Here is a 23,479-nt window from a genome sequence, read left to right as displayed (position 1 = left end):
CTTCACTTTTTCTTTTGATGTTTGCTTGCATTTTGTTTTCTTTCTCAGATTTTTTTCCTTCTTTACATGATTTTTCTTGTGCAGCAAGATAACCGTATAAATGTATGTATAGACATAAGATTTAACATTTATTTTAACATATTTAGCATGTATTAGACTACCTGCCATCTAGGGGAGGGAATGGGGGGAAGGAGGGGAAAACCTGGACGTAAAGTTTTGCAAGGGTCAATGCTGAAAAATTATCCATGCATATGTTTTGTAAATAAAAAACTTTAATAAAATTTAAAAACAAATTTTAAAAGTATCAACAGTTAACCCTAGGAATCAAAATTTGTTTCAAAAAATGAAAGAAATAAATGTAATCTTGCTTCTCTTAAAAACACTATACACTGAACAATTTATTTCAAAATCATTGCTTAAACATCACAGCAGAGTGTCAAGGTGTGTGTGGGGGGATAGGGAGGGACACCTTGAGTTTAGGAACATATTTATCAAAATCACATTAGTTTATTTAGAAGCCATCTATAGGACAAGTTCTAAACTTAGAATTCTTAAGAACTACAAGAGGTGGACAGAATCAAGTAACTAATATGCAATCAAAATTACTTTCAAGGATTATTTTGGGTTCAATGAAGGAATGGGAATTTCATAAAATAGAAGACAATAGTTGTTAGCATTTTTAACATTAGCTCTCAGGAGCTCTTTGAATATTTGCAGAAAAAAAATGTTTCCCAGCTGAATAATTGTAATTGATGCAACTTTTAGAATAAGTAGCTTTTGATTCTTGAATGAATGAGAAGTTGCTCCCCCTCCTATTTTAGCAGAACATGCGCACTTTAGCTGACAGTATTTGAAATGCTATATTTTACTTCTGACTCCCCCATTGTGAGTATTGGGCATAACTTTGTTTCAAACCTCAATATGCATCAAATCTCTTATTTTTGTGGCTCATATTCTCTTTTCAACAATTTAAATTGTTTATGCTACAATCACTTTCCTTTATTCTAGATTAAATCCTTTTGATATATGTATCATGATGTAATTCAAATGGAATCATAGTTATCAACAAGCAAATTCTCACTTTAATTCACATGTGATAGTGAAACTAAAGAACTACAAAGTAGAATCAAACCAAAATCCCAAATCCCATTGATTATCCTCTTGGAGCTCAAAGTCACAATAAAACCTGAAAGACTGACTTACATCATTCACAAGTATCTTATTTACAAGCAGTTTAAAGCACAACATCAAGTTTAAACTTCTTGTTTCAAGTAGTATTACAAGTGCTTTACTTCATACACATAGCCATTAGCATGACAACTGAATCGAGGACATCTAACTCAATAAGTATACATTCATTTAAGGCCAGGAAAATTTATATCTATCCGGCAGAGTCACTGGCTAATATCCCTTTGTTGTGAATCAGCACAAATATTATCTCATATAAAGGGGAGAAATATCATTGGGAAACTATTTTGTGAAATAAGGGACCATGAAAACCCAACATTAGTAAGTATTTAAGTGACAATTGGAGGAATGTATTGCTATAGTGCTTTTGATCTGTCCATAAGTATGAGCAAAGTGACCGCAACCATGTGTTTTGCTTTGGGAGATACCATCTTTTTAAGTTTCTGGAGTCTGAATAAGAACTGCATGCTTAATTGTGTAGAGATGATACTAGTTCCTAGAAAAGTGAATTAACATCTATGGCTGTTGTGCCTGTTTCCCTAAATTGTTCTCCCTCGGTTTCCTAAATTGTCCTGCCTTGGTTCCTTGAATTGTTCTGCCTCAATCCCCCTGGTTGCAACCCCCCTTTTCTGTTCATTAGAACTGAGATAATTAGAGCTGTGGAGATCTGACCATTCTGACATTCCAAAAAATAAAACTCCAGATGTCTTATCTCAGATACCTAATTGGCATCCTCTATCTCTAAGTTCCAGATTTCATGTCTCTAGTTTATCAGAATTTATGGTCCTACCCCCAACCAATCCAGAACCGGATTGATGGTCCCTTTTTGGAAATTCCTGCTCTCACTGCTCGGACTCCACCACCTGCCTTTGTCTTAGAGCCCTGATCTTAGAGCCACATATATATTTCATTGGAATTGCACATTGCTTGTTGATGCTAAAGCTGCCGCTGCTGCTGCTAAATGCTTTGAGACATCAGCCCTGGGACCAAAATGCATCTTTTGGTCCCAGAAAATCCCTCCCTCTCAGAAATCCAAATATAATATTAAAAACTCTATAATCTCTATCTTGCCTCAGTTTCTGCAGCATTACATGGCCTGAGGTATAGAGGATATATTCCACATCTGAATTGATGTAGTTACCTCATGAAGCAAGTTAATAGTGGGATTGATCTGAAAAGGAAAGAATAGGCAAAGAAATCCTGGGATCAGTATTGGACTTTGAAAACTGTTCACTGAATAGAGCTTACCTGTTTTCCTTTAATGAACTCTACTTCATATTAACATCCTTGAAAATAGATCATCACAAATTTTAGTACATTCTGCAATTTAGGAAATAGCAGATTGTTAGAAGAAAGTTGAAGCGCCATTGCATCTCCTTAATTGTGGATTCAGAGATACAAAGTAATATTGCAATTTATCATAAAGCATTTGGATGTCTACTACAATGGTCACAGATTTTACACAAGGATATTATTTTTAACAATGTTAAATTGTTCTGTTGCATCTGAGTCTGAAAGTTACAAATTGACGTGTCATAGGTATGTTGGGACAAAACTTGCTCAATTTCTGATTCTGAGATAAGATCAGACACCCTTTTGGAATAGTCAATTTATGTAGCATAATATTATTCAAAGTTTATAAATCAAGACTTATGGTCTAACAAGTGAAAATACTGGCCTATACCCTGACCCTGACCCTGAAATTGCAGTTGAAATAATAGTCCAATTGCAATTGTACTACACAAACCAATCATTGCATTCTGTAAACAAGAATGTTTGTCTTATTTTTTAATTACTCTTCAAGTTTTGTCTGGGTGCCTCTGTATGCTTTTTGTATTTTTACTGAATACAAATATGCTGTATTTTTGGTTAAGATATTTCAAAGTTATGTTTCTCATTCAATCTACTATTGTTGAAAATCATAATACATACATGTATGTATATATAGTTATATAAAAAAGTTTTCTATTTCATTCTACAGGAAATAAAAAGGGTCTGGAGTTTACTAAATACCATGATCAGACCTACTCTGACAGCAGATTGAACAGTAGACTCAAGTGGGGATAAACTGGATGCTGGGAGACGATGCTGGGAAAACACCATTTTCAATGGTGATAGTACTCACTGCAAGAAAAACATTATTAGAATATCTGAATTTATGATCAAATCAAATCTTAATAAGTTTAACAAGAGTACCATCTTATCTCAAGAAATCCGTACAGGATTTTGACACATTTAAATCATTTGGAAAGAAATTGTTCAAATAAACAAATTTATTTCTATATACAAAAATAAAAATTCACATAGCCTTTTATAGGATAGGGATTGAATCAGTAATTTTTATTAGTAAGTATAAGTAACAACTAGTTGGTGAAACTCCCTCTCTCAGTACAGGTTGATGCTACCTTTGATTTGCCTAGAAGACTTGAGGTTAGGCATCTTGCCCAAGTCAAAAAGCCATTTTCTAATTGCTGTTTAGAATGCCATGGGTTTATCCATTAAAATAGAGGCATTTCTGATTTCAACTCAAAATTAAAATTAACTGACTACTATTTTTTAAGCTTATAAATTAAAAGTTCTGCTAGACCTTCCTAAAGCTGGCACAGTAATGAGCACCTTGTAGTCCCTATGTAAATGGAAACTCTTAGTTGTTTATCTTGCTGAGAATCAGATTTTGATGTTACTAATTTGGGATCTTAGTAAATGTCTGCCATTTTAAATTGTTACTTGTCATACTTATTAAAACTTTCCTGGAATATCAATATAATCCATGTTGTCTTTTTAATTGAGCTTCAAGTCTATATTGTGGTAATTCAACCTCCTATTCATTTTTTTCACTTTTTTACTAACTTTCTTAAGATTCAATAGTCTGCAAATATCCTGCAAATCATTGGCTATTGGTGGTACAGTGATAGAGCACAGGACATGGAATCAGAAAAACCGGAGTTCAAATCCAACCTCAGACACTTAAAGTGTATGATGGTGCACAATTCACTTAATCCTGTTTGCCTCAGTTTCCTCATCTGTAAAATGAGTCAGAAGGCAATGGTAACATTCCTCTATCTTTGCAAAGAAGACTCAAATGAGGTCACAGACTTGGACAAAAATTGAAGAACAAATTAGAAAAGGCCTGGGAGTGGTTCTGTTATGTCTTGATCTTAAGAATGGAGAAAAAAAAGATAGAGGAAAACATTGTGAGAGGTGGTGGCAGGGGAAAGAAGTGTTAGGGAAAATAATGAGTAGATATATCTATAAGCAAAGAGGAGAGAGTAAGGGAGTGGGGAGTGGCTGAGATGAATCTTAACTGCACTGGTCAAAAGAAGGAATATACACAGTTGGGTACATTCAAGTAGAAGGAAAAGATGAAAGGAGGGGAGAGGAAATTAGACAGAGCCAAAATTGTCCATGAGATTTTCTTGGCAAATACATTGGAGTGGTTTCTTTCTCCAGTGGATTAAGGCAAACTGAAATTAAGTGATTTGCCCAGGGTCACAGAACTACTAAGGCCACATTCAAACTCTGATCTGTCTGACTACAGGTCTAGCATTCTATCCACTAAGCCATCTAGCTATTCCATAATAATCATAATTCTGATACATTCATGTAAATTTTAAAAAGTACAACAAATCCCAAACTTGGGAATTCTGATCAACACAATTATCAATTACAATAACTGAGGATTCATGATGAAACCTGCTGTCTACCTCCTGACAAGAGGGGATAGACTCAGAATGCTAAATCAAGATGATTTTTTAAAAAAGAAATGTGAAATTTTTGTTTTTGCTTTATTACACATGGGGTTGTAAGAGGGTCTTCTTATTTTCTCAATTTGGGATGAGGAAAGGAGAGGGAGAAGGAAATAGGCAGTAGAAAAGGCTAGTTTTTGTTTGGGAATAAGAGGGAAAAATTATGAAACATGATTCAGTCAGGTTCATTTTCTTAATGGCTCAATGACAACTGCAATCTAAACAGCGATATTATCATGTGTTGTTATTCTATAATTTATCAAAAGTTAATTAAATGAAAATTAAGCAACGATAGTGTCATTATGGCTTTTAATAGTTGCTCCCTGGTGCCACAGTGAAACATTCAATGAAATTAGTGATTCACTAGTTCTACTGATAAACTTTAATGACTTCTACATGTCTGTATTTTTTTAAGGAGGGCCCTCATATTCATTTTACTGAGTGATAATACAAGGTTAGTATTTGTTGCTTTAAACAATGCCTAATGCTTTGGCAAAGAAATGTTGAAGGAAAAGATAATTAAACAAAAATTTCCCCTGATATTATCATCGAGGTACTGCCACCATAAACATGATGCCACCTAAAGCTATATTTAAACACAGTTACAGATTTAGATCTACAACCATACTTTTAAATGTAGGACTAGACCATAATGCATTGCCACAATTATTCAATTCAACAAAATTATTGGACACTAGAGATGAGCCAGCACACCACAGCAGGAAAGAAATTTAAGTACTCAGAGAATAGTACAACTTGAGGGTCAAAAAGATTTTAATATATATTATGTCTCACTGAGTGTTAGAAGATAAGACTCCTGGTAATGATCCTGCTCTGTCAAGGATAAAATCAGGTGGAAGTATTATCAAATCATACCTAATTAGAAGATTTATGATGCAATCAGATAGAGAAGAGATATTTATGTATAATGTATTACTGAGATAACTTTAATAACCAACAGGTGTCAATAAAGAGGTGGGTAGAGTATGAATTATTTTATAAAAGCTCCAAGTTAATAATATTAACTTACTATGTACATATTTTTATGTATTTTAATGTTTACAACTATTTTATTGCTTGAGTATATTCTATACAAATGTTTTTAATAAATGATTTATAAATATTTGGTAATGTCATTTTATGACTGTTTAAAATATTTACTATGTAAACTGTGCCCTGCCCTTATATACAATAGTCTTTACAACTTTTTTCTGCAATGCAAGATGCAAAATCTTTAAAATACTATTTTTCTTCCTTTGTTTCTCGTGACCGCTTTCGGGGATTCACTGAAGGTTCCACTGGAGATAATGATGAAGGAACAACTACATCGCGAAAACCTTGGGCCTGCAAATAAAAACAAATTGGTTTTAAAAACATGAAATTAAGAAATATGCTCTCATATTGCCAACAGTCAAAGGGCATTATAAGTAGAAGAGATCTTTGCTATTATCATTATAGCTGTAAATGAATACTATCCTCATTTTTGCTCTAATTCTTAAGCACTGGGACTAAGCCATTTAGAAGAAATATGGAGAAGAAAAAATATTAGAATGCAGTAAAATAAATTATAACAACAATTTTCACCTTTATTTTACTAAATTGCTTTGTTTTGGAAACCATAAGGGCAAATAAGATAAAGGACCAGACATTATTCTCTGAACCCCACAATCTCAAAGTTCTCCAAAATATAAATTATGCTTCAAAGATAAAACACTTTCAGCTGTTGCCATGGTCCAGGACACCCAGAATACAAAAAGGAAAAAAAAAATTTATGAAATGACACCTATTCTGAGCTTACTCAGCCTACCTTCCCAGCTCCCAGGCTACCAGCAATGAAGCCACACTAACAGAAGCGACCCAACACATGGACTAGCAGTAAAAGCTAACCTCACACTCAGGCCACCTTAGCCCTTTGTGTTCTGGAAACCCTAGCTACAGGCTATGGAAGTTGAGCTAAGAGAGACAGGCCAGTGCAGTGACAGCCCTCCAGGAGCAAAAGCCTGCCAGGAACTTTGACAGCAAGCCAACACTGCAACAAACAAACCTAAAGCACCAGTGCTACAGAGCCCTGAAATGCCAGTGCAGGCCAGAGAACGGAGAAACACAGGAAGTGAAATAGGCCACCTAGACCACACACTGTATGTAGGGGTTGTGAAGCCTAAGGGAAAAAGCTTAGCCTCTAGCTTGGGCCAATTCTCCCCACCCAAAAGTCACTTGAGCTGCCTCAAGTCTACACCAGTAAACTATGAATTGCCCAGTATGGAAAGAGAATGGGATGTTTGAGATCCAACTCCCAAGGAAACTACCAGTTAACAGTCAGAAAGTGAGAAATAGGGGAAAACAGGGAGGAGGCAAGGAGGCAAGGAGACAGGAAGACGAAATTACCATAGATCTCAGAAAGAAGAAAACTCAAAGACCAAGTGCAAAAACAGGAAAAACATTAAAAACAAATTTCATCTACAGATCTAGTAAACAAATTCAGACACTTATGAATAAACTATAGAACAAAGGCAAACAATTTCAACACTTGATAAAACAGAGGATTCTGTGGAATGAGAATACAGAATCATAATACTCTATATTCCTAAGACCAGTTAGAAACATTCTTTCCTCCCCCTTTCCCCCCACAAAACGGAAAGGGGAATTCCTGTTTCTGAAAGCAGAATTTATGGTTTACAGAATAAAAATAAGAGGCAGAATAGAAAAATTGGAAATCAATTGCATGTCTCTCCAAAGAAACAGGAGAGAACAAGAGATTCAGAATACAGAAGCCAAGAACTATCACATAGAAGAGAATCAAAAAAGAATGAATAGCATTAAAAGAAAATATGTTCACTATGTAAGTAAAAGATACTGCTCTTAAAGACAGGATGTGTAGAGACAATCTAAACATCATGTATCTACCAGAAGAACATAATATGACCAAAAAAAAAAAAAAAAGATCATAATACATAAAATAACAAAAAAAACCTGCCTAGAACTTCTGAATATGGAAAATGAAATAACCATGGAAAGAATTCAAAGATTATCTCTAGGAAAAAAAAAAAACCCAACACTTCAAGATAACAAAAAATGAAAGAACACAAGACTATTCTAGACCACCAGAAAATGTAAGAGAATAAAATGTATTCACAAACGCAATGGAGCTTGGGATAATTAATGTACCCTACAAATGTGAACGTATTCATAAATGAAAAAAGATGCAAGTTCAGAAATAAAGAGGATTTTGAAACATTCCTAAAAAGAAAACCAGAACCAAAGAGATTATTTATTTCTAAAAACACCTCAAACAATAGAAATGCAGTTAGAGACAGAAAAAACAACAGGTAGCAAAGAGACCAGCAAGACATTTCTTTCCAAATGTACAAAAGGAAACAGAAGAAAAGGCAGAATTTTGGTGGAGGTTAACAGTTAAAAGGTGGGTCTGGTGCATTATGGAAAGAATTGGGCAACACCACAGTCACTGTCCAACAACATTGGAGTACAAATGAATCAAATTTTTGTTTTTGTGGGCTTACATTATAACAGGAGAAGATGGATACCTAAAGTAGAGAAGGGTAAGAGAGTATGGAGATTCAGAAGAATCTATTATGTCCTGGAACAAACTGAAGCAATGTTGGAAAGGTGACTTCTGTTATCTCAGTAAGATAAAAGCTTCCAGGGGAGTGGGTAAAGAAGGGAAAAAGATTAAAGTATGTGGGGAAAAGGAAGGAGGCTTTGTTTTGGTAGTGGAAAGGAATTCCACTAATGAATGCTTGTAAGGGTGAATAGAGGTGGAGATTTTGTGCTGGATATTGCCTATAGGATTTGGTGTTTGAAAATGCTACTTATACCTTGGAAGAAGGGGAATCTGGAACTCATGGGGGCAACTGGAACCTGAAGAAACAAGGAGGGCATCAACCTAGGGAAACTTTGACAGATAAGGAAAAAGATAACTGAAGAAAGATATATATTAGTACTACACTGCATTATTAGGGAGGCAGGGGAGGACCAAGAGGACTTACTTTGAGGCCCAGTCCTCTAGGAAGCCTTATGGTAAGTTCTATTAGGTAATGGCAGAAACTGTTAAGGGGGAAAGCCTAAAATGAACTGAGATCTTGGGAAATTCTGATAATTATAGGGATCATGAAATCATGAGGGTCTACAATAGACAGACATAATGAACATAATGAATATCCATTAATGAACAGTGAGAGAAATCTTTTTTGGAAAAGGACACTCACACAAATTTTTAAAAACCTTAATGACCAGAACTTGAAAAGAATAAGGTTTTTTTGGGGGGGAGGGAGAAGAAAAGTATATAAGTAGGAGGAAATAAAACTGAAATAAGTAAAATCTCAAAGAGAAAGGCATAAAAGAGTGAAGCCAAAAGGGCGGACAGAAGCCAGGAAACTCCTCCTCAAGCTCTCCTAGTTTCCTTCGAAAACCACATGAAACCAAGCCTCTGAACAGAGTCTGAAACAAAAGAACCTATGAAGAGACAGAATAAAACAAGTTTCCAGCTCAAGATAGACTGGAAGAACTTCAATAAAGGTCAGTCTCACTGGAATGAAAGGGGTGTGCAGCCTGACTCACAAGTTGTCTGGGAAAGCAAGTGGGAGGGTCTTAATCACAGAAGATCTGCAATAGAGACCCTTAATTCAGGCTCATTAAAATAGTAGCAGAATAGATTAATGGAGTAACCTCAATCCAGAGGGCAAATTGCCAGCCCAGGAAACTAGGCAACAACAGGAGGGATTAGGTCGGGCTAGCTCCTGCTGTGAGCAAAACCAAGGCTCAAAGTTGCACAATAAGCTTGGAAGTGACCCCTGTATCCCCCCCCCCCAAAACAGCTCAACTTTAAAAGTCATGAAATGGGGGGGGAAAAGAAAATTATTTAAAATAAAAATTAGGCACTAAAAAAACAAAACCAGAAACAAACTTAAAAACCTGTTTTTCATCTTGCTTCCTAATAACTAAATTAAATGAGTTAGTAAATCAGAATTTGCTCATCAAATTGGCAAACAAGATTGTGAAGAAAGGTGCTGGATGACAACCAAGAGCCAAAAAAATTCTTACTGGCTCTTGTACTTGAGTTCCAAAAATTGAATTCCCAAAAACAAGATGGGAAAAACATTTTTTAGGTAGCAGTTTATCTGAAAAAGATCTGGTGGTTTTGGTGGAGAAGTTCAATATGAGTTAATCAGTGTGATATGATAGCCAAAAGAACTGATGAGGTTTGAGGCTACACTGAGAATAGCTTCCTGGAATAAACAGAAGACAGTCCTTCTATATACTGTTATGGTCAAGCCACATTTGGAGTATCATGCTGAGTTGTGATCACCAGAGCTTAAAAGATAAGCTGGAAATTGTTCAGAGAGTAACCAGGATGATGAAGGGACTTGCGTATATACAATCTGAGGCTCATTTTTTGAAAAGTGGATATGTTTAGCGTAAAAAAGAGATGACTCAAAACCTGGCATATTTCTTCAAGTATTTGAAGGGCTATCATGTGGAAGAGGGAATAAACTTGCTCTTTTTGGGCCCAGAGATCACAGCTAGGAACAAAGGAGGCAATCTGGAAGACGGGAATTAGGACATGAACAAAAGATTCCAAGCAATCAAAGGTACATAAAACGTATTCATAAAAAGGCTTTGGAGGTGGGTGGAAGGAGGTTAACAAGTTCCCCACTCATTGGAGGTCTTCTAGTAGAGGTTGGATGATTCCTTAGTGGATATGTTGTTTATAGTGGGGGGTATATCTACCCCCATGTTCTTGGTGGGGTTAGAAATAAGTCAAACTAGATCCCTTCTAACTTAAAATGCTACTATTTGTGAATGGTTTTTCTACAAGAGCTTTGTACAACACTTGTAGAATCTCCTTCAAAATATTAACACAAACAAATAAGTTTAATAATTTCTTACCATGTTTCACAGTTCATTAGAGTGCAAAAAAGAAAAGAAAAGAAAAACCCAAGGGGGAAAAAGAAATCTAAAAACAAACCCCACACAACAAAACACCCACCTTAAAAACTGCAAAATTACTCATAGGAGACTAAACTCAATGCAGCATTTATTCTTCCTTAGCCCACATTTTCATTCAATTGTCTCTATAACACCTTTTATCTGAATCCTTTGTACTCACAGTTATTACCCTAAAGTAGCTCTACCTCATCTCTCAGGTAGAATAACAGATTCCTAACTGTTCTTGCCTTAAGTCTCTCTCCATTTCAATCCATCTACTATACTACTACCAAAGGGATTTCCTTTCAGGTGCAGATATGACCATGTCACTCCTTTACTGAATTAACTCCACTAGCTTCCGTTTGCCTCTCTTACCAAATACAAACTCCTGTTCAACTTTCTTTTTTTTTTACTTTTAATTTTACTTTTTAATTAAAAATCTATTTTCTCTCCCTCCCACTACCTACTCCACTGGGGAAAAAAGTTAAGAAAACAAATTCCTTGTAATAAATATGCATGGTCAGGCAAAACAAACTGCCTCATTAGTTATGTTAAATAAATAAATAAATACATTATTAAAAATCTGGGGCAGCCAGATGGTGTAGTTGATAGAGCACCACCCCTGAAGTCAGGAGGACCTGAGTTCAAATTTGATCTCAGACACTTAACACTTTCCTAGCTGTGTGACCCTAGGCAAGTCATTTAACCCCAACTGACCCAGAAAAAAATTCTATAGGAGTAACTTAGTGGTGCAGTGGATACAGCATAGCCGTGGAGTCAGGAGGATTTAAGTTAATATTGGGCTTCAGACACTGATACTTACTAAGTGTATCCTGGGCAAGTCATTTAACCTTGACTGCCTTGTCAAAAAACAAAAACAAAACGACAAACAACAACATAAAACTATATTATGTCAATGCACATACACACATCTCCTTTGGCATCTATAAATACATCCTTGTTTTGTCACGAAATGGGCATCATGTTATATCATTAATCCTTAAGAATCATGGAAAGTCAGAGTTCCTACAGCTTTCAAAGTTGTTTGTTTAAATGTTTTATATTTTATATATATTTTTATAATATATAAATATATCTATTTATTATTAATATAGCATATTAATTATTATATTAGTTATATTATTATATTATTATTTATCAATTGTTATTATAAATATATTTATATTAATAAATAAAATAAATATATAAATATAAATAATATATAAATTTTATATAAATTGTTTTCTTGCTTCTGTTCATTTTGTTGTTTATCAATTTCATACAAGTATTCAAAATTGTTTTTTTTATAATATTGATTCATAGTAGAAAATGTTCACTATGCATCAGTTCAAACAAATCTTTCCATTTATCTTTGACATAATCTAATTCCTCACTTCTTATGACTTAATATTCCATTATAAACATATACAATTTTTCCTGTTTAATTTTTTAAAAAAGTCTTCACAATCTTTCTGACATCATTATAAATTCTTCTTTTTCTGTGCTACAGCCAAAATGAATTTTTTGTTGTTCTTCACCCAGAACACTACATCTCTAGGATACATGCCTTTTCCTTGACTTTCCTTCATGGCTAGAATGGATGATCGTCTCCTGGCCACCTCAAAGAAACCCTCCTTCTTCAAGAAGCACTTAAGTACAACCCTCGGAAACTTCCTCTATTCCTTTCAACTGCTAGGACCCTCATTCTTATATGACCATGTATTCTCTTTATTGTTATTCTGTATGTACTTAGCAATCCTTACTATCACCTTTCCAGAATACATAAACTTCTTGTAAGAATTGTTATATTCTTTGTACTTATGTGCCAGCACCTAGTACAGTACCTGATAAATACTTGATTAGCACATTCTTTTAAAGAACCTGATTTCAATGGTTAGTATTCCCTCCACTGATGCAGACTGCAATTCTACTGATATTTTAGAAGAGAGGTTTCAAACTCCCAAGTATAGCTTGAACCAGTTTAAAATATAATTGGAAAATGTTTATGATCTATACAATTTTTTATTCTAGAATGTTTGAAAATCCATAGTTGAGGCACTGGAGTTAAAATTGTAGTGTTTGGTAAAACTTTCAATAAAAGTCCCCTAGAAAATTCAAGTAGGTAAAGTAGTACTTATAATTACATTAATTCTTCATTTTTATTTCTTAGGAAGTGACATTTTTTAACACTTGCTTGGAAAAAAAAATAAGCTTAAGTTATAAGACCACTACCACAGTGGTCTCAGTAAAAGAAAATGCATCATGCTCTCTCCATAGATGCTTATTTATTTGTAAATTGTTTTTTTTGGAGAGAGAGTACAGCTCAGTAGAGAACTAGTCTCAAAATCAAGAAAGACTGAGGATTCAAGTTGTACCTCTGACATATCCTGGCTGTGTGACCTTGGATGAGTCTCAAACTCTCACTGCTGTAGTCAGCTAACATATACAAAAGCATTTTAAAAAGATGAGATAAAGAGGAAATAAGATAAACTTCATTTTATTTAATTTTTTTTACAAATGGAACAAAACAGTCTTTTTGCTTCATATTTTTTTTTTAGGAAAAAGAATAATTGGACAAGCTTAATTACTTTCAAAAATCTTAGTTTTACTTTCATACCATAATTCAAAGATATGATTCAAAGTTTGATTTATATTGTTATAGTTTTAATGACTGCCATGGCCAAACTATATCTCACAAAGACATGTAGAAGTACATCATAATTAACTACACTTACTAAAACATACTCATTTTACATATTCACTCACCAATTTTTGTTGATATCTGGCTATTAAATTTTCCTCTTCTATGAAGTGAATCTATAAATTTTTTAAAAATCAAAATGCATTAAAAACTCTTGTTTGCAAAATTTTTAATTGGGACAGAAAAGTTTGTGTCCAAGTATACTGAAATGAATTTTTACAGGGTGACACGCTAATATCACTTTTGGCAAGAGAGGCTTGGTTTTTAAATATCTTGCTTATTTTATAGCATATTCTATTATATTAGCTAATATCTGCTTTGAACACGAGTGCTTATTTTATCCTCAATATTTAAGTGGCCAAAGGATTTGAACAAACAGTCTCAAAATAAGAGTTGTAAACTACTAATAACGATATGAAAGAATGTTGTGAATGCAAATCAAAACAAATGTGAAGATTCCCAACACATATAACAAACTGGCAAAAAGGACAAAAGGAGAAGTTAGAGGTGCAAGGGATAAAAAGGAACCCTAATACAATGTTGGTGAACCTATTAAGCAATACAACCATTATGGAAAGCAATTTGGAATTATTCAAATGAAGTAGTTAAAATATCCATACTTTCTGACCCAAATATTCCACTATAAAGCATACTATACCCAAAGGACTTTATGAATAAGAAGCCCCCATAAATAAAAATATTTATAGTAGTGATTTTGTTTGATAACAAAAAATTGGAATAACCATTGATCAGTGAATAGCTGAAAAAGACTGAGGTAACATGAATGTAATTTTAAAAAATGGTAAATATGATGAAAATGGAAAGGCACAAAGGACCTAAATGAACTGATACATTGGGAATTGGAAGCAAGAAAAGCAATATAAACATTAATTACAAGGACATAAACAGGGAAAAAAACCCGCAAAATAACAGAAAGTGAACATTACAGAATTAAAAAAGAACATGCATAGTTCTAAAGAATACATATAAGAAGACTCCTTTGCAGAAGTAGGTTAACAAATGTGGAACATTAAGTATATTTTTGGATTTTTTTTGATGTAACTTATTTTGCTGATTTTTCTTCTTTTAAAAAATATATTATTTAGGTGACAAAAAATTTCAATAAAATTTTATTTAAAAAAATGCTTTTTTAACTGTTATCTTAATGCATGCTAGAGGATATAAATTCATATAATTTTGATAATTTAAAAAAATTGGCTGACCATTCCCCAATTTATAAATGGTCAAAAGTTATAAACAGGCCTTTTTTCAGAAGCAGTAAAAGTTATCAAAAATCAAATGAAAAAATATTTTTAATCACTACTGATTAAAAAATATAAATTAAAAACTGAATTTTTACCTCATGCCTATCAAATTGGCTAAAGTTACAGAAAAGGAAAATGACAACTACAGGAGATGTTGGCAGAAAAACTGGGACCCCTGTATGTGCACGAATGTTTGTGGCAGCCCTTTTTGTAGTGGCTAGAAACTGGAAACTGAATGGATGTCCATCAGTTGGAGAATGGCTGAATAAATTGTGGTATATGAAAATTATGGAATATTACTGTTCTGTAAGAAATGACCAACAGGATGATTTCAGAAAGGCCTGGAGAGACTTACACGAACTGATGCTGAGTGAAATGAGCAGGACCAGGAGATCATTATATACTTCAACAACAATACTAGATGATGACCAGTTCTGATGGATCAGGCCATCCTCAGCAACGAGATCAACCAAATCATTTCTAATGGAGCAGTAATGAACTGAACTAGCTATACCCAGAAAAAGAACTCTGGGAGATGACTAAAAACCATTACATTGAATTCCCAGTCCCTATATTTATGCACACCCGCATCTTTGATTTCCTTCACAAGCTAATTGTACAATAATTCAGAGTCTGATTCTTTTTGTACAGCAAAATAATGTTTTGGTCATGTATACTTATTGTGTATCTAAGTTATATTTTAATATATTTAACATCTACTGGTCATCCTGCCATTTAGGGGAGGGGGTGGGGGGGGGGTAAGAGGTGAAAAATTGGAACAAGAGGTTTGGCAATTGTTAATGCTGTAAAGTTACCCATGTATATATCCTGTAAATTAAAGGCTATTAAATTAAAAAAAAAAAAAAAAGAAAAACTGGGACCCTGTTGGAGTTGTGAATTGGCCCAACCATTCTGCAGCAAAGTTTCTTAAAAACTGTGGGTTGTACCCCCATGTGTAGCTGTGTTATGTAGGGGTCACAAAAAAATTGGCAATATTTCTGAATGCAATGATCAGAAATTAATTCAAAATCAAACATGTAATGAATCCAAGGTGTTTCTGACAGTGCTTGCTCATGCTGCATTGTGCCTTGGTTCTGAATATACAACATGTGTACTTTATACTATGCATGCACAAACACTGCCAGAAATACCTCAGCTCAGATTTATGATGAGATTGGGTTGCTAGTAGAAAAAGTTTAAACCCAGTTCTGGAAGACAATCTGAAACTATGCCCAAAGAGACAATCTGAAACTATGCCCAAAGAGCTATAAAACTGTGTATATCCTTTGACCCAGCAATCCCATCACTAGCTCTGCATCCCAAAGAGACCAAAGAAAAGAAGAAGCACCTTCTGTAACAAAAATATTTATAGCAATTCTTTTTCTGGTGTCAAAGAATTAGAAATTGAAGGAATGCCCATCAATGGGGAATAACTAAACAAACTGTCACATATAAGAAATGATGAGCAGGATGATTTCTGGAAAACTGGGAAGACTTATGAATTGAGGCAAAATGAGATGAGCAGAACTAGAACACTGTACAGTAACAGCAATATTGTAAGGATGATCAAACTGTGAAAGACTTAGCTACTATGAACCAAGGCAATTCCAAAGAATCTATGATGAAAAGTACGATCTATCTCCAGAGAGAGAATTGATGCAATATGTGTGCAGATTTATATATACTTTAAAAAAACAAACTATCTTTCTTGGGGGTTTCTGTGTATATATGTGGGTTTTGTTGTTGCTGTTCTTGCAACAGCAAATATAGAAATGTATTGCATGACTTCACATATATAACCGATGTATTGTTTGCCTTCTCAATAAATGGGGAAGGGGCATGTGAGAGAAAGAGAATTTGGGATTCAATTTTTAAAAAATAACTGTTCTTTTTTAAACATTTAAATGGAAAATATTTAATAAAATAAGTCAAAATACATATAATTAGATCATCAGTGTATTCTAATGTAGCAAAGAGCTTATGCTGATAGAAGTATCATATTTGCCATTTTCTTATAATTCATGTGTACTTATACCAATAATATTCTAATCTGTGTTCTCTTTGTAGGAATCTTCTTAAATTACATGTCTGCTTTGAGAGTGTTAGTTTAATTAAAACTGGATAATATAATCTATGAATCATAGAATCTGAAAGTTGTAAGGAACTTCAGTGGACACCTAATCCAACTGGTACACAAAAGGAATTTCTATTTTTACCTTTCTGACAAGTGATCATCTATAAAGTCTTTGAAGACCCCAAGAGAAAGGAAACTACCACCTCTCTCGGTTAGCCCATTCCACTTTTGGACAATTCAAATTGTTGGGAAATTTCTCCTGACTCCATCCTATACCAGTCTCTTTGCAACTTCCACTGCTCTTAGTAATTCTTTATGGACAAACATAACAATTTGTTTCCTCTAAATCACACACCTTCACATAGGTGAAGATATCTCTCATGTCTTCTCTTCTTCAGGTTATGTCTAGTTCCTGCAACCTGATGTGACTTGGATTTAAGGCCCTTCATTATCCTTGTTGTTATTCTCTGAACAATTTAGTCTTTCTTAAAGTGGGGGCCCAGAACTGAACAGTATTCCAGAGGTCTAACGAGGCATGATACAGTGGGATGATTATCTCTCTATTCCTGGAAGAGGAGTATCTCCAATGTAGTCCAAGATTGCATTAGCTTTTTTTTGTTGCTTCATCACACAACCAACTCACATTGCACTTTGAACTTTTTCATAACAACTGTTCTTGGTTTTTTTTTTAACTATAACACCCTTTTTAGTTTCAAAATTGATTTTTTTAAATATGAGTGTAAGACGTTTACACTCATCCCTAGAGAATTTCAACTTTAATTAGAATCAGGAGAATGTTTTCAAGATCTTCTGGGACTCTGACACTTCCATTTAGTGAACTGTTTTTTTTTGTGTCATCTGAAAAACTGACAAACACATATACATCTATGCCTGAATCAATATCATTAATAATATTAAAACAACACAATGACAAACAGAAATCTCTGGAAAAGTCTATGGGGGCCTCCAATCAAAGTTACATTGAACTTCCAACAATAGCTCTATGAATCCAAGCATTCGAATGGTTGTAGGTGTATTCTCATCAAATCTATCGCTCCATTCTCTCCATGAAAATCAGATATTTTATCAATAGCTTTGCCAAAACCTAGGTAAATTATAAAGATGACATTTTTCTTATTTAGGGTTTAATACTGTCCAAAACAGGATATAAGATTGGTTTGGCAGGACCTGTTCTGGATAAAGCTCAGTGAGTTCTTTGTAAACACTGCTTTTCTATCTAGAATTCACCAACCATCTCTTTAATGATACATTCTAGAATATTCTCCAAGCTTCAAAATGAAGCTATTTATTATCTGCAAGTTCTTAAAAAAAAAAATGAGGACATTTTCCCTTGTCCAATCTTGATTACTCTTCCTTTTTTTTGATGAGCATTCAAGTATTTACTGAAACCAACAGTGATCCCATCTGCCAGTTCTTTCAGGTCCTGTGAACATAGCTACTCTGGGCCAGAGGGCCTGAATGCATCAAGGACAGCTGCAATAAATGATCTCACTGATCTGTGTTCCTTTTTGATAATATTGGTTCTATCATTCTATGTTATACATGGTTATTATAGAGAGAGAAAAAAAAAAACCCAATGTATGAATGGGTATTTGTACTTCTTTCTGTTGTTAGGTTTCATTCAGTTTCCATCTACCTCAAGTAAAAAGGCTTTTTTGGTGTCCCTCATCAGCCTCAACTCATTCTGAGCTTTAACACTTGAAACTATTTTTACAGGGCATAGATACTCAAAACTTCTAAATCAAAGTTGACTGGGGAACTTCTCTGCTTCAATATCCTTCTCTTTAGACAAATACCATTTTCCTTTCTCATTAGAATTGATTTCCTTTTGTGTCTTCAGAATTGCATTCTTAAGTCCCTCCCAACTCTTCTGGCTGGCTTCTTCATGGCACTGCAGTCCATGAACTTTTTAATCCATCCTCTGAACCCTTGAAATCTGCTTTCCCCAAATCTAGGGTATATATATCAAACTATATGTATATTACTTCTCTGTTACAAACTCTAGGAGGTAACAGTCTAAGCTGTTCTACTTCTTCATTCTTTGTAGCTCTTACTCTACAGTATGTAATGAGGGAATACATACTCCCTCTCTCCTATTCTTTTTAAAGTCCTTTTGATTAATTTACAAGACATATGGCAAATACATTCTTACCAGATTTTGTGCTGGTGTGCTCCAATTCTTGCCAGGTATATTTCATCTCTATATATATCTTGGTCCAATTATTCTCATTTTTATAAATGAAGAAACCGAGGCAAAGGGAGGCTAAGTGATTTGTCCAGTCACACACCTAATATCTGAGGCAGGATTCAAACTCAGGTCTTCCTAACTTCTTGGCAGTTCCAATCCTGCAACACCTAGATACTTTAATTGGTGGTTAACTTCCCAAATTCCCTTTCCTTCAAAACAGTGCAGAACTTCTCCATTTAGTCTGCAGTTTTTTGCCCAAGACTTCATAATTGTTGGCAATGTTTTTTCGATTTCTTATGGAAGTGTTATTTGTGTTACCATGCATATCTGAAATGTGTTGTTGTCACATGGTTTGATAAACCTTAGGAGGTTCTCTTCTGTCTTGTACATTAGATCCAGGAAGACAAAAGACCTCCGTGCAGTTTTTATCAAGTTGACCAAGGATTGCATCAGCACTTCTGAGCAAAGAATCACCAGGTTCTATTATTGATCATCTTTTCCTCTTCTGATCTTCCTTTTTTTTTTAAAAGATTGCATGGCTCTACTATGCCATTTTTTGGGAGCACAAGCAGGAACTTCCTTCTCAGAGCATCCAGCTTTCCTCCAAATTCAGGAAGAATCTCAAATCTGTTTTAAGCTTTAACTGAACAATTGTCCTTTACTTTCCCTTATTCTTCTTGTGTTATATACTTCCATTCCCAACATCCTTTAAAGGATCAAGTTTTCCTCTCTGTGACCTTGAATCCTTTTTTCCCCCAAAGAAGTCTCAATTTTATTTCCTTCAGGAACATTCTCTTTTCTCTTACAATCTGAATAAGTATTCTAATGCCTTCACCTTCTAACAGAGGGAGATTAGCCTACACTTAGAACAGAAATAATAGCCACTCTGCTATGACAGCAATACATGTATTACATGTAACCAAATATACAATCACATTTAAGTCTACCTAACGAGATATGTATAAAACAGCAATACATTACAATACATCAAAAGCAAATAAACATTGTTTAGCCTTTCTTTATTGTACATTCCCATTCTTCCCTAAGAATATACTGAATACTAGAAGGGATATGCAGCCTGAACAGCGCGGTACCAATTTTGAACCATAACTTAAATATTAGTAAAGCTCAATTTTTTTTAAATTAAAAAAGTTTCATTTTTCTTCTGTACCGAATTGCCCTGTGAATCAGACCCATTTTGGGAGACAACTGTCCAATATAGTGTTTTTCAAAGGATAGGGTGTTACACATCAGTATAGTATCATATATATTCATTAACATTAACAGGCTTCAAATTCTTTCTTTTCTTAATTTTAACTCAAGGTAAAAATGAGAATCAAATAAGTTATCAATATTTGTGTCTATGCCATGGGGAAAAATACATATTTTGGCCCCAAATACCTCAATAAATACTTCTCCAAATGTCATATTAGTAAATGTAGCTATACTAATGGTTACTGAAAGGCCTACTGTCTAGGGATAGACTAACAAGACCAATGCTGATATTTTAAGTTGTTCACGTTAAAATCTTAATGGGAAATAGTTCTTCCACAGATCTCAAGAAGAAATAAATTCATTTACTTGTGAAATACTGAAACATTCTGCAAGGGTAACACTATTTGAAGAAATAATATGACAGAGTTAAAGGCTATTTCTAAAGAGACTACTGTCTACTGAATTAAAAGAAACAATTTTATGAAAATTTTCTTTAGACAACACAACTATTCAACCAACAATTTTCATTCCCACTAAATTGAACTAACCGTTATGTCAAATAGAACTGTGGCCTCCTTCTGGCTTGGTGATTTATGCAGTGTTGCTAACCTGCTTAGAAATAATAAACACAAAAATACAATTTCAATTAGTAAAGATAAACAACAATTTCAATTTACAGAGTGGTTTATGCTACAATTCTAAACTGTGTTGAACTAAAATTCTAGATACTGCTAAAGTAAACAGTAGCTTAAAAAAGTAAACAATCTTTCCTTTAATTAGACATATATAAGTTGATCAAGATTAAATAATTGATTATAAGAAAATTTTGTCTCTTGAAATTTAAAAAGCAGAAATAATTCATTTAAGTATTTCTTTTTTGGGACATAGGCTTGTACAATATACTTGCTTATCAAACTAAGATAAGTGAACTTTTAACAAATTGTAATTGTTTCAAAAGTATCACTTCCAAATGAACTTCAGTAATTGTTTAGACACTGTGCATGACTCAATGTGAATAGCATATAATTGAGAACAGTTTGAGGAAATAAATCATTACACTTTTGTTAAATAACTTTATCTAGTAAAATCTTTGAAGTGAGGGGTTTTCTTTTTTGGTTTTATTTTTAAAGCCACTTAGTTGCTTCTAAATATATTCACTGTATTAAGAGTGATTTAAATTCCTGTTTACCTTTGATATTGTTTTCTTCAAGCACTTTTAGAATGTTCAATCAGCACCATAATTAAATATTCTTATGTTCTAATTCAGGTTACTAGAAACTAGGTGTTTTTGCAAAGAATTCTTTTTATTTTTTAAATATTCAGGAAAATACAAAGCAGTTCACCTTAAGACCATAATGTAAAAGAAAAAGAAAAAAAATGTTTAAACCTTCCTATAATGTTGCATCCGTGATTTCAATATAATTCTCTACCACAACCCTGAAATATAGTACATAAGCAAAACTATCTTTCAGAAGAAAAAAACTGACTTGAGGATCAATGACTTACCTGTGTTCATACAGCTATTAGGGTGGTAGAATTCATACTAGCATTCTATGGCTACTTTTAGTTTAAAATTACTACAAAAATGTAAACAGAGGTGAATCTCTTTAAAGGCTTTATAAATGTAACTTGAAATCAAATAAAAAAATTGATTTGGAGTGAAAATCCTTGATAATCCTCATTACAGAAAAAGTTTTGCATTTGGTATCTACATTTCAGGGATCTCACAGAATTTCAGCAATTTAAAAAATCAAACAAATCTCTTAGCTAATGGCTACATTTGGGATGAAACACAACATATGGCTGAACTACATAGTTTAGGTCAGGAAGAAACAAGTCAGAAGCACAGTTTGTGCTCTAAAGCACAGCACACATATGAAATACTGTGTGGGGGTGTGATTTATCACCCAGCACTACCACCTGATACTCTTGGCAAAAAGAGGTAAAATTCTGATCGTTGCTTCATATTATGAATATGCAAATGGTAAGAAAACCCACAGTATACAAGGCACACAAGATAAAAAACAATTTTTAAAAATCACTCGGAAAATTTGACCCTAAAGCATCATTAATCATGCTTTAGGTAAAGCACTTTTAAAGACTGAAAAATCTGCATACAAAAACCAGTCAACATAAACTTACATATTTGTGACTTTCAGAAATTTAAATTCTTTGCTTAACCTAGAAAGAGTCATTTTTCTAAGTCTTTTCTCTGATCAGACTTTATAATTTACTGCAAGTATAGGGTTAATTCTGTGAAACACAATGATCTAGTTTTTTAAAAACATAAAAGTGCTCACACATTCTTAAAGGCTTGAAGGTATTCTGGCCACAGAAAACAAGGTGATAAAAAATTAGCAGAATATTTAAAAATTGTTCAATCTAATAATGATTTAAATAATCAATACAACACAATACAACAGTTTCAAAAGAAACTGGTGGAAAAAACTGGAGAAAAAAACTTGACCCATGGGAAATAACATTTTAACAAATATTAAAATGGAAAATGATTTACACTTTTAAAATTTTTGCCACCAAAGAACTATTATTACAGGGATAATAAGCATTGGAAAAAGTAGGAAAGTTTGAAAACTTTGAATCTACTAATGAAAGATTTTTCTTTTTTTCCCCTAACATAACCATACCATCACAATATTCTAATCCTTCCTCAACGTTTCTAAGGCTCACTACAATAATGCTAACGTAAAAGAACATTAAAATACATCACATTAATGCAGTAACAAATCTTGAATCCAGAGAACTAGAAAAGATGGTGAACTGGTGGAATACATAAAAACATACATAAGATATAAGTAATGTATGGGTTTCTTTTGCTTAACTATACTTTTTTGTTACAAGAGGAGGTGTTTCTTAGGGGGAGCAGAGAGACCAAAAGTGTTCTAGGTGGGTTTTCTTGGTCATTTACCACTACCTTTTTTGACTGCTATTACTCACCCTATAGTTTGCGATACTACTAATGTATAAAATGAAACTGCAATTGTAATTCCTATTTGTCAAGATTTCATTCTTTCTTTTTTTCTCCAGATGTGGCCAATATGGGAATTTATTTTACTTGATTATATATATATATATATATATTTAATTATAGCTTTTTATTGACATAACACATGCATGGGT

General features: G+C 33.7%; 1 protein-coding gene across 2 annotated transcripts in view; it reads right to left on the bottom strand.

Annotated features, from left to right (window-relative positions):
• Positions 1-4,814: 4,814 nt before the first annotated feature.
• Positions 4,815-23,479, bottom strand: part of RAD51C (RAD51 paralog C) — a 70,539-nt gene continuing 51,874 nt past the window's right edge. The window contains exons 8-9 of one of the 2 annotated variants that reach the window (XM_023502141.2): positions 20,890-20,953; positions 4,815-6,278 (exon numbers count right to left, since the gene is read on the bottom strand). In XM_023502141.2, coding sequence (XP_023357909.1) covers positions 6,177-6,278; positions 20,890-20,953 — 166 coding nt within the window. In that variant the 3' untranslated portion in view covers positions 4,815-6,176. The remainder of the gene's footprint in view (positions 6,279-20,889; positions 20,954-23,479) is intronic. The other variant, XM_012548060.3, reaches the window with a different exon arrangement.

The sequence above is a fragment of the Sarcophilus harrisii genome, chromosome 4 (assembly GCF_902635505.1).
Source record: "Sarcophilus harrisii chromosome 4, mSarHar1.11, whole genome shotgun sequence".
In the NCBI taxonomy this organism is placed as follows: domain Eukaryota; kingdom Metazoa; phylum Chordata; class Mammalia; order Dasyuromorphia; family Dasyuridae; genus Sarcophilus; species Sarcophilus harrisii.
The sequence above is the reverse complement of the archived record's forward strand: the minus strand, read 5'-3'. Positions and strand labels throughout refer to the sequence as shown.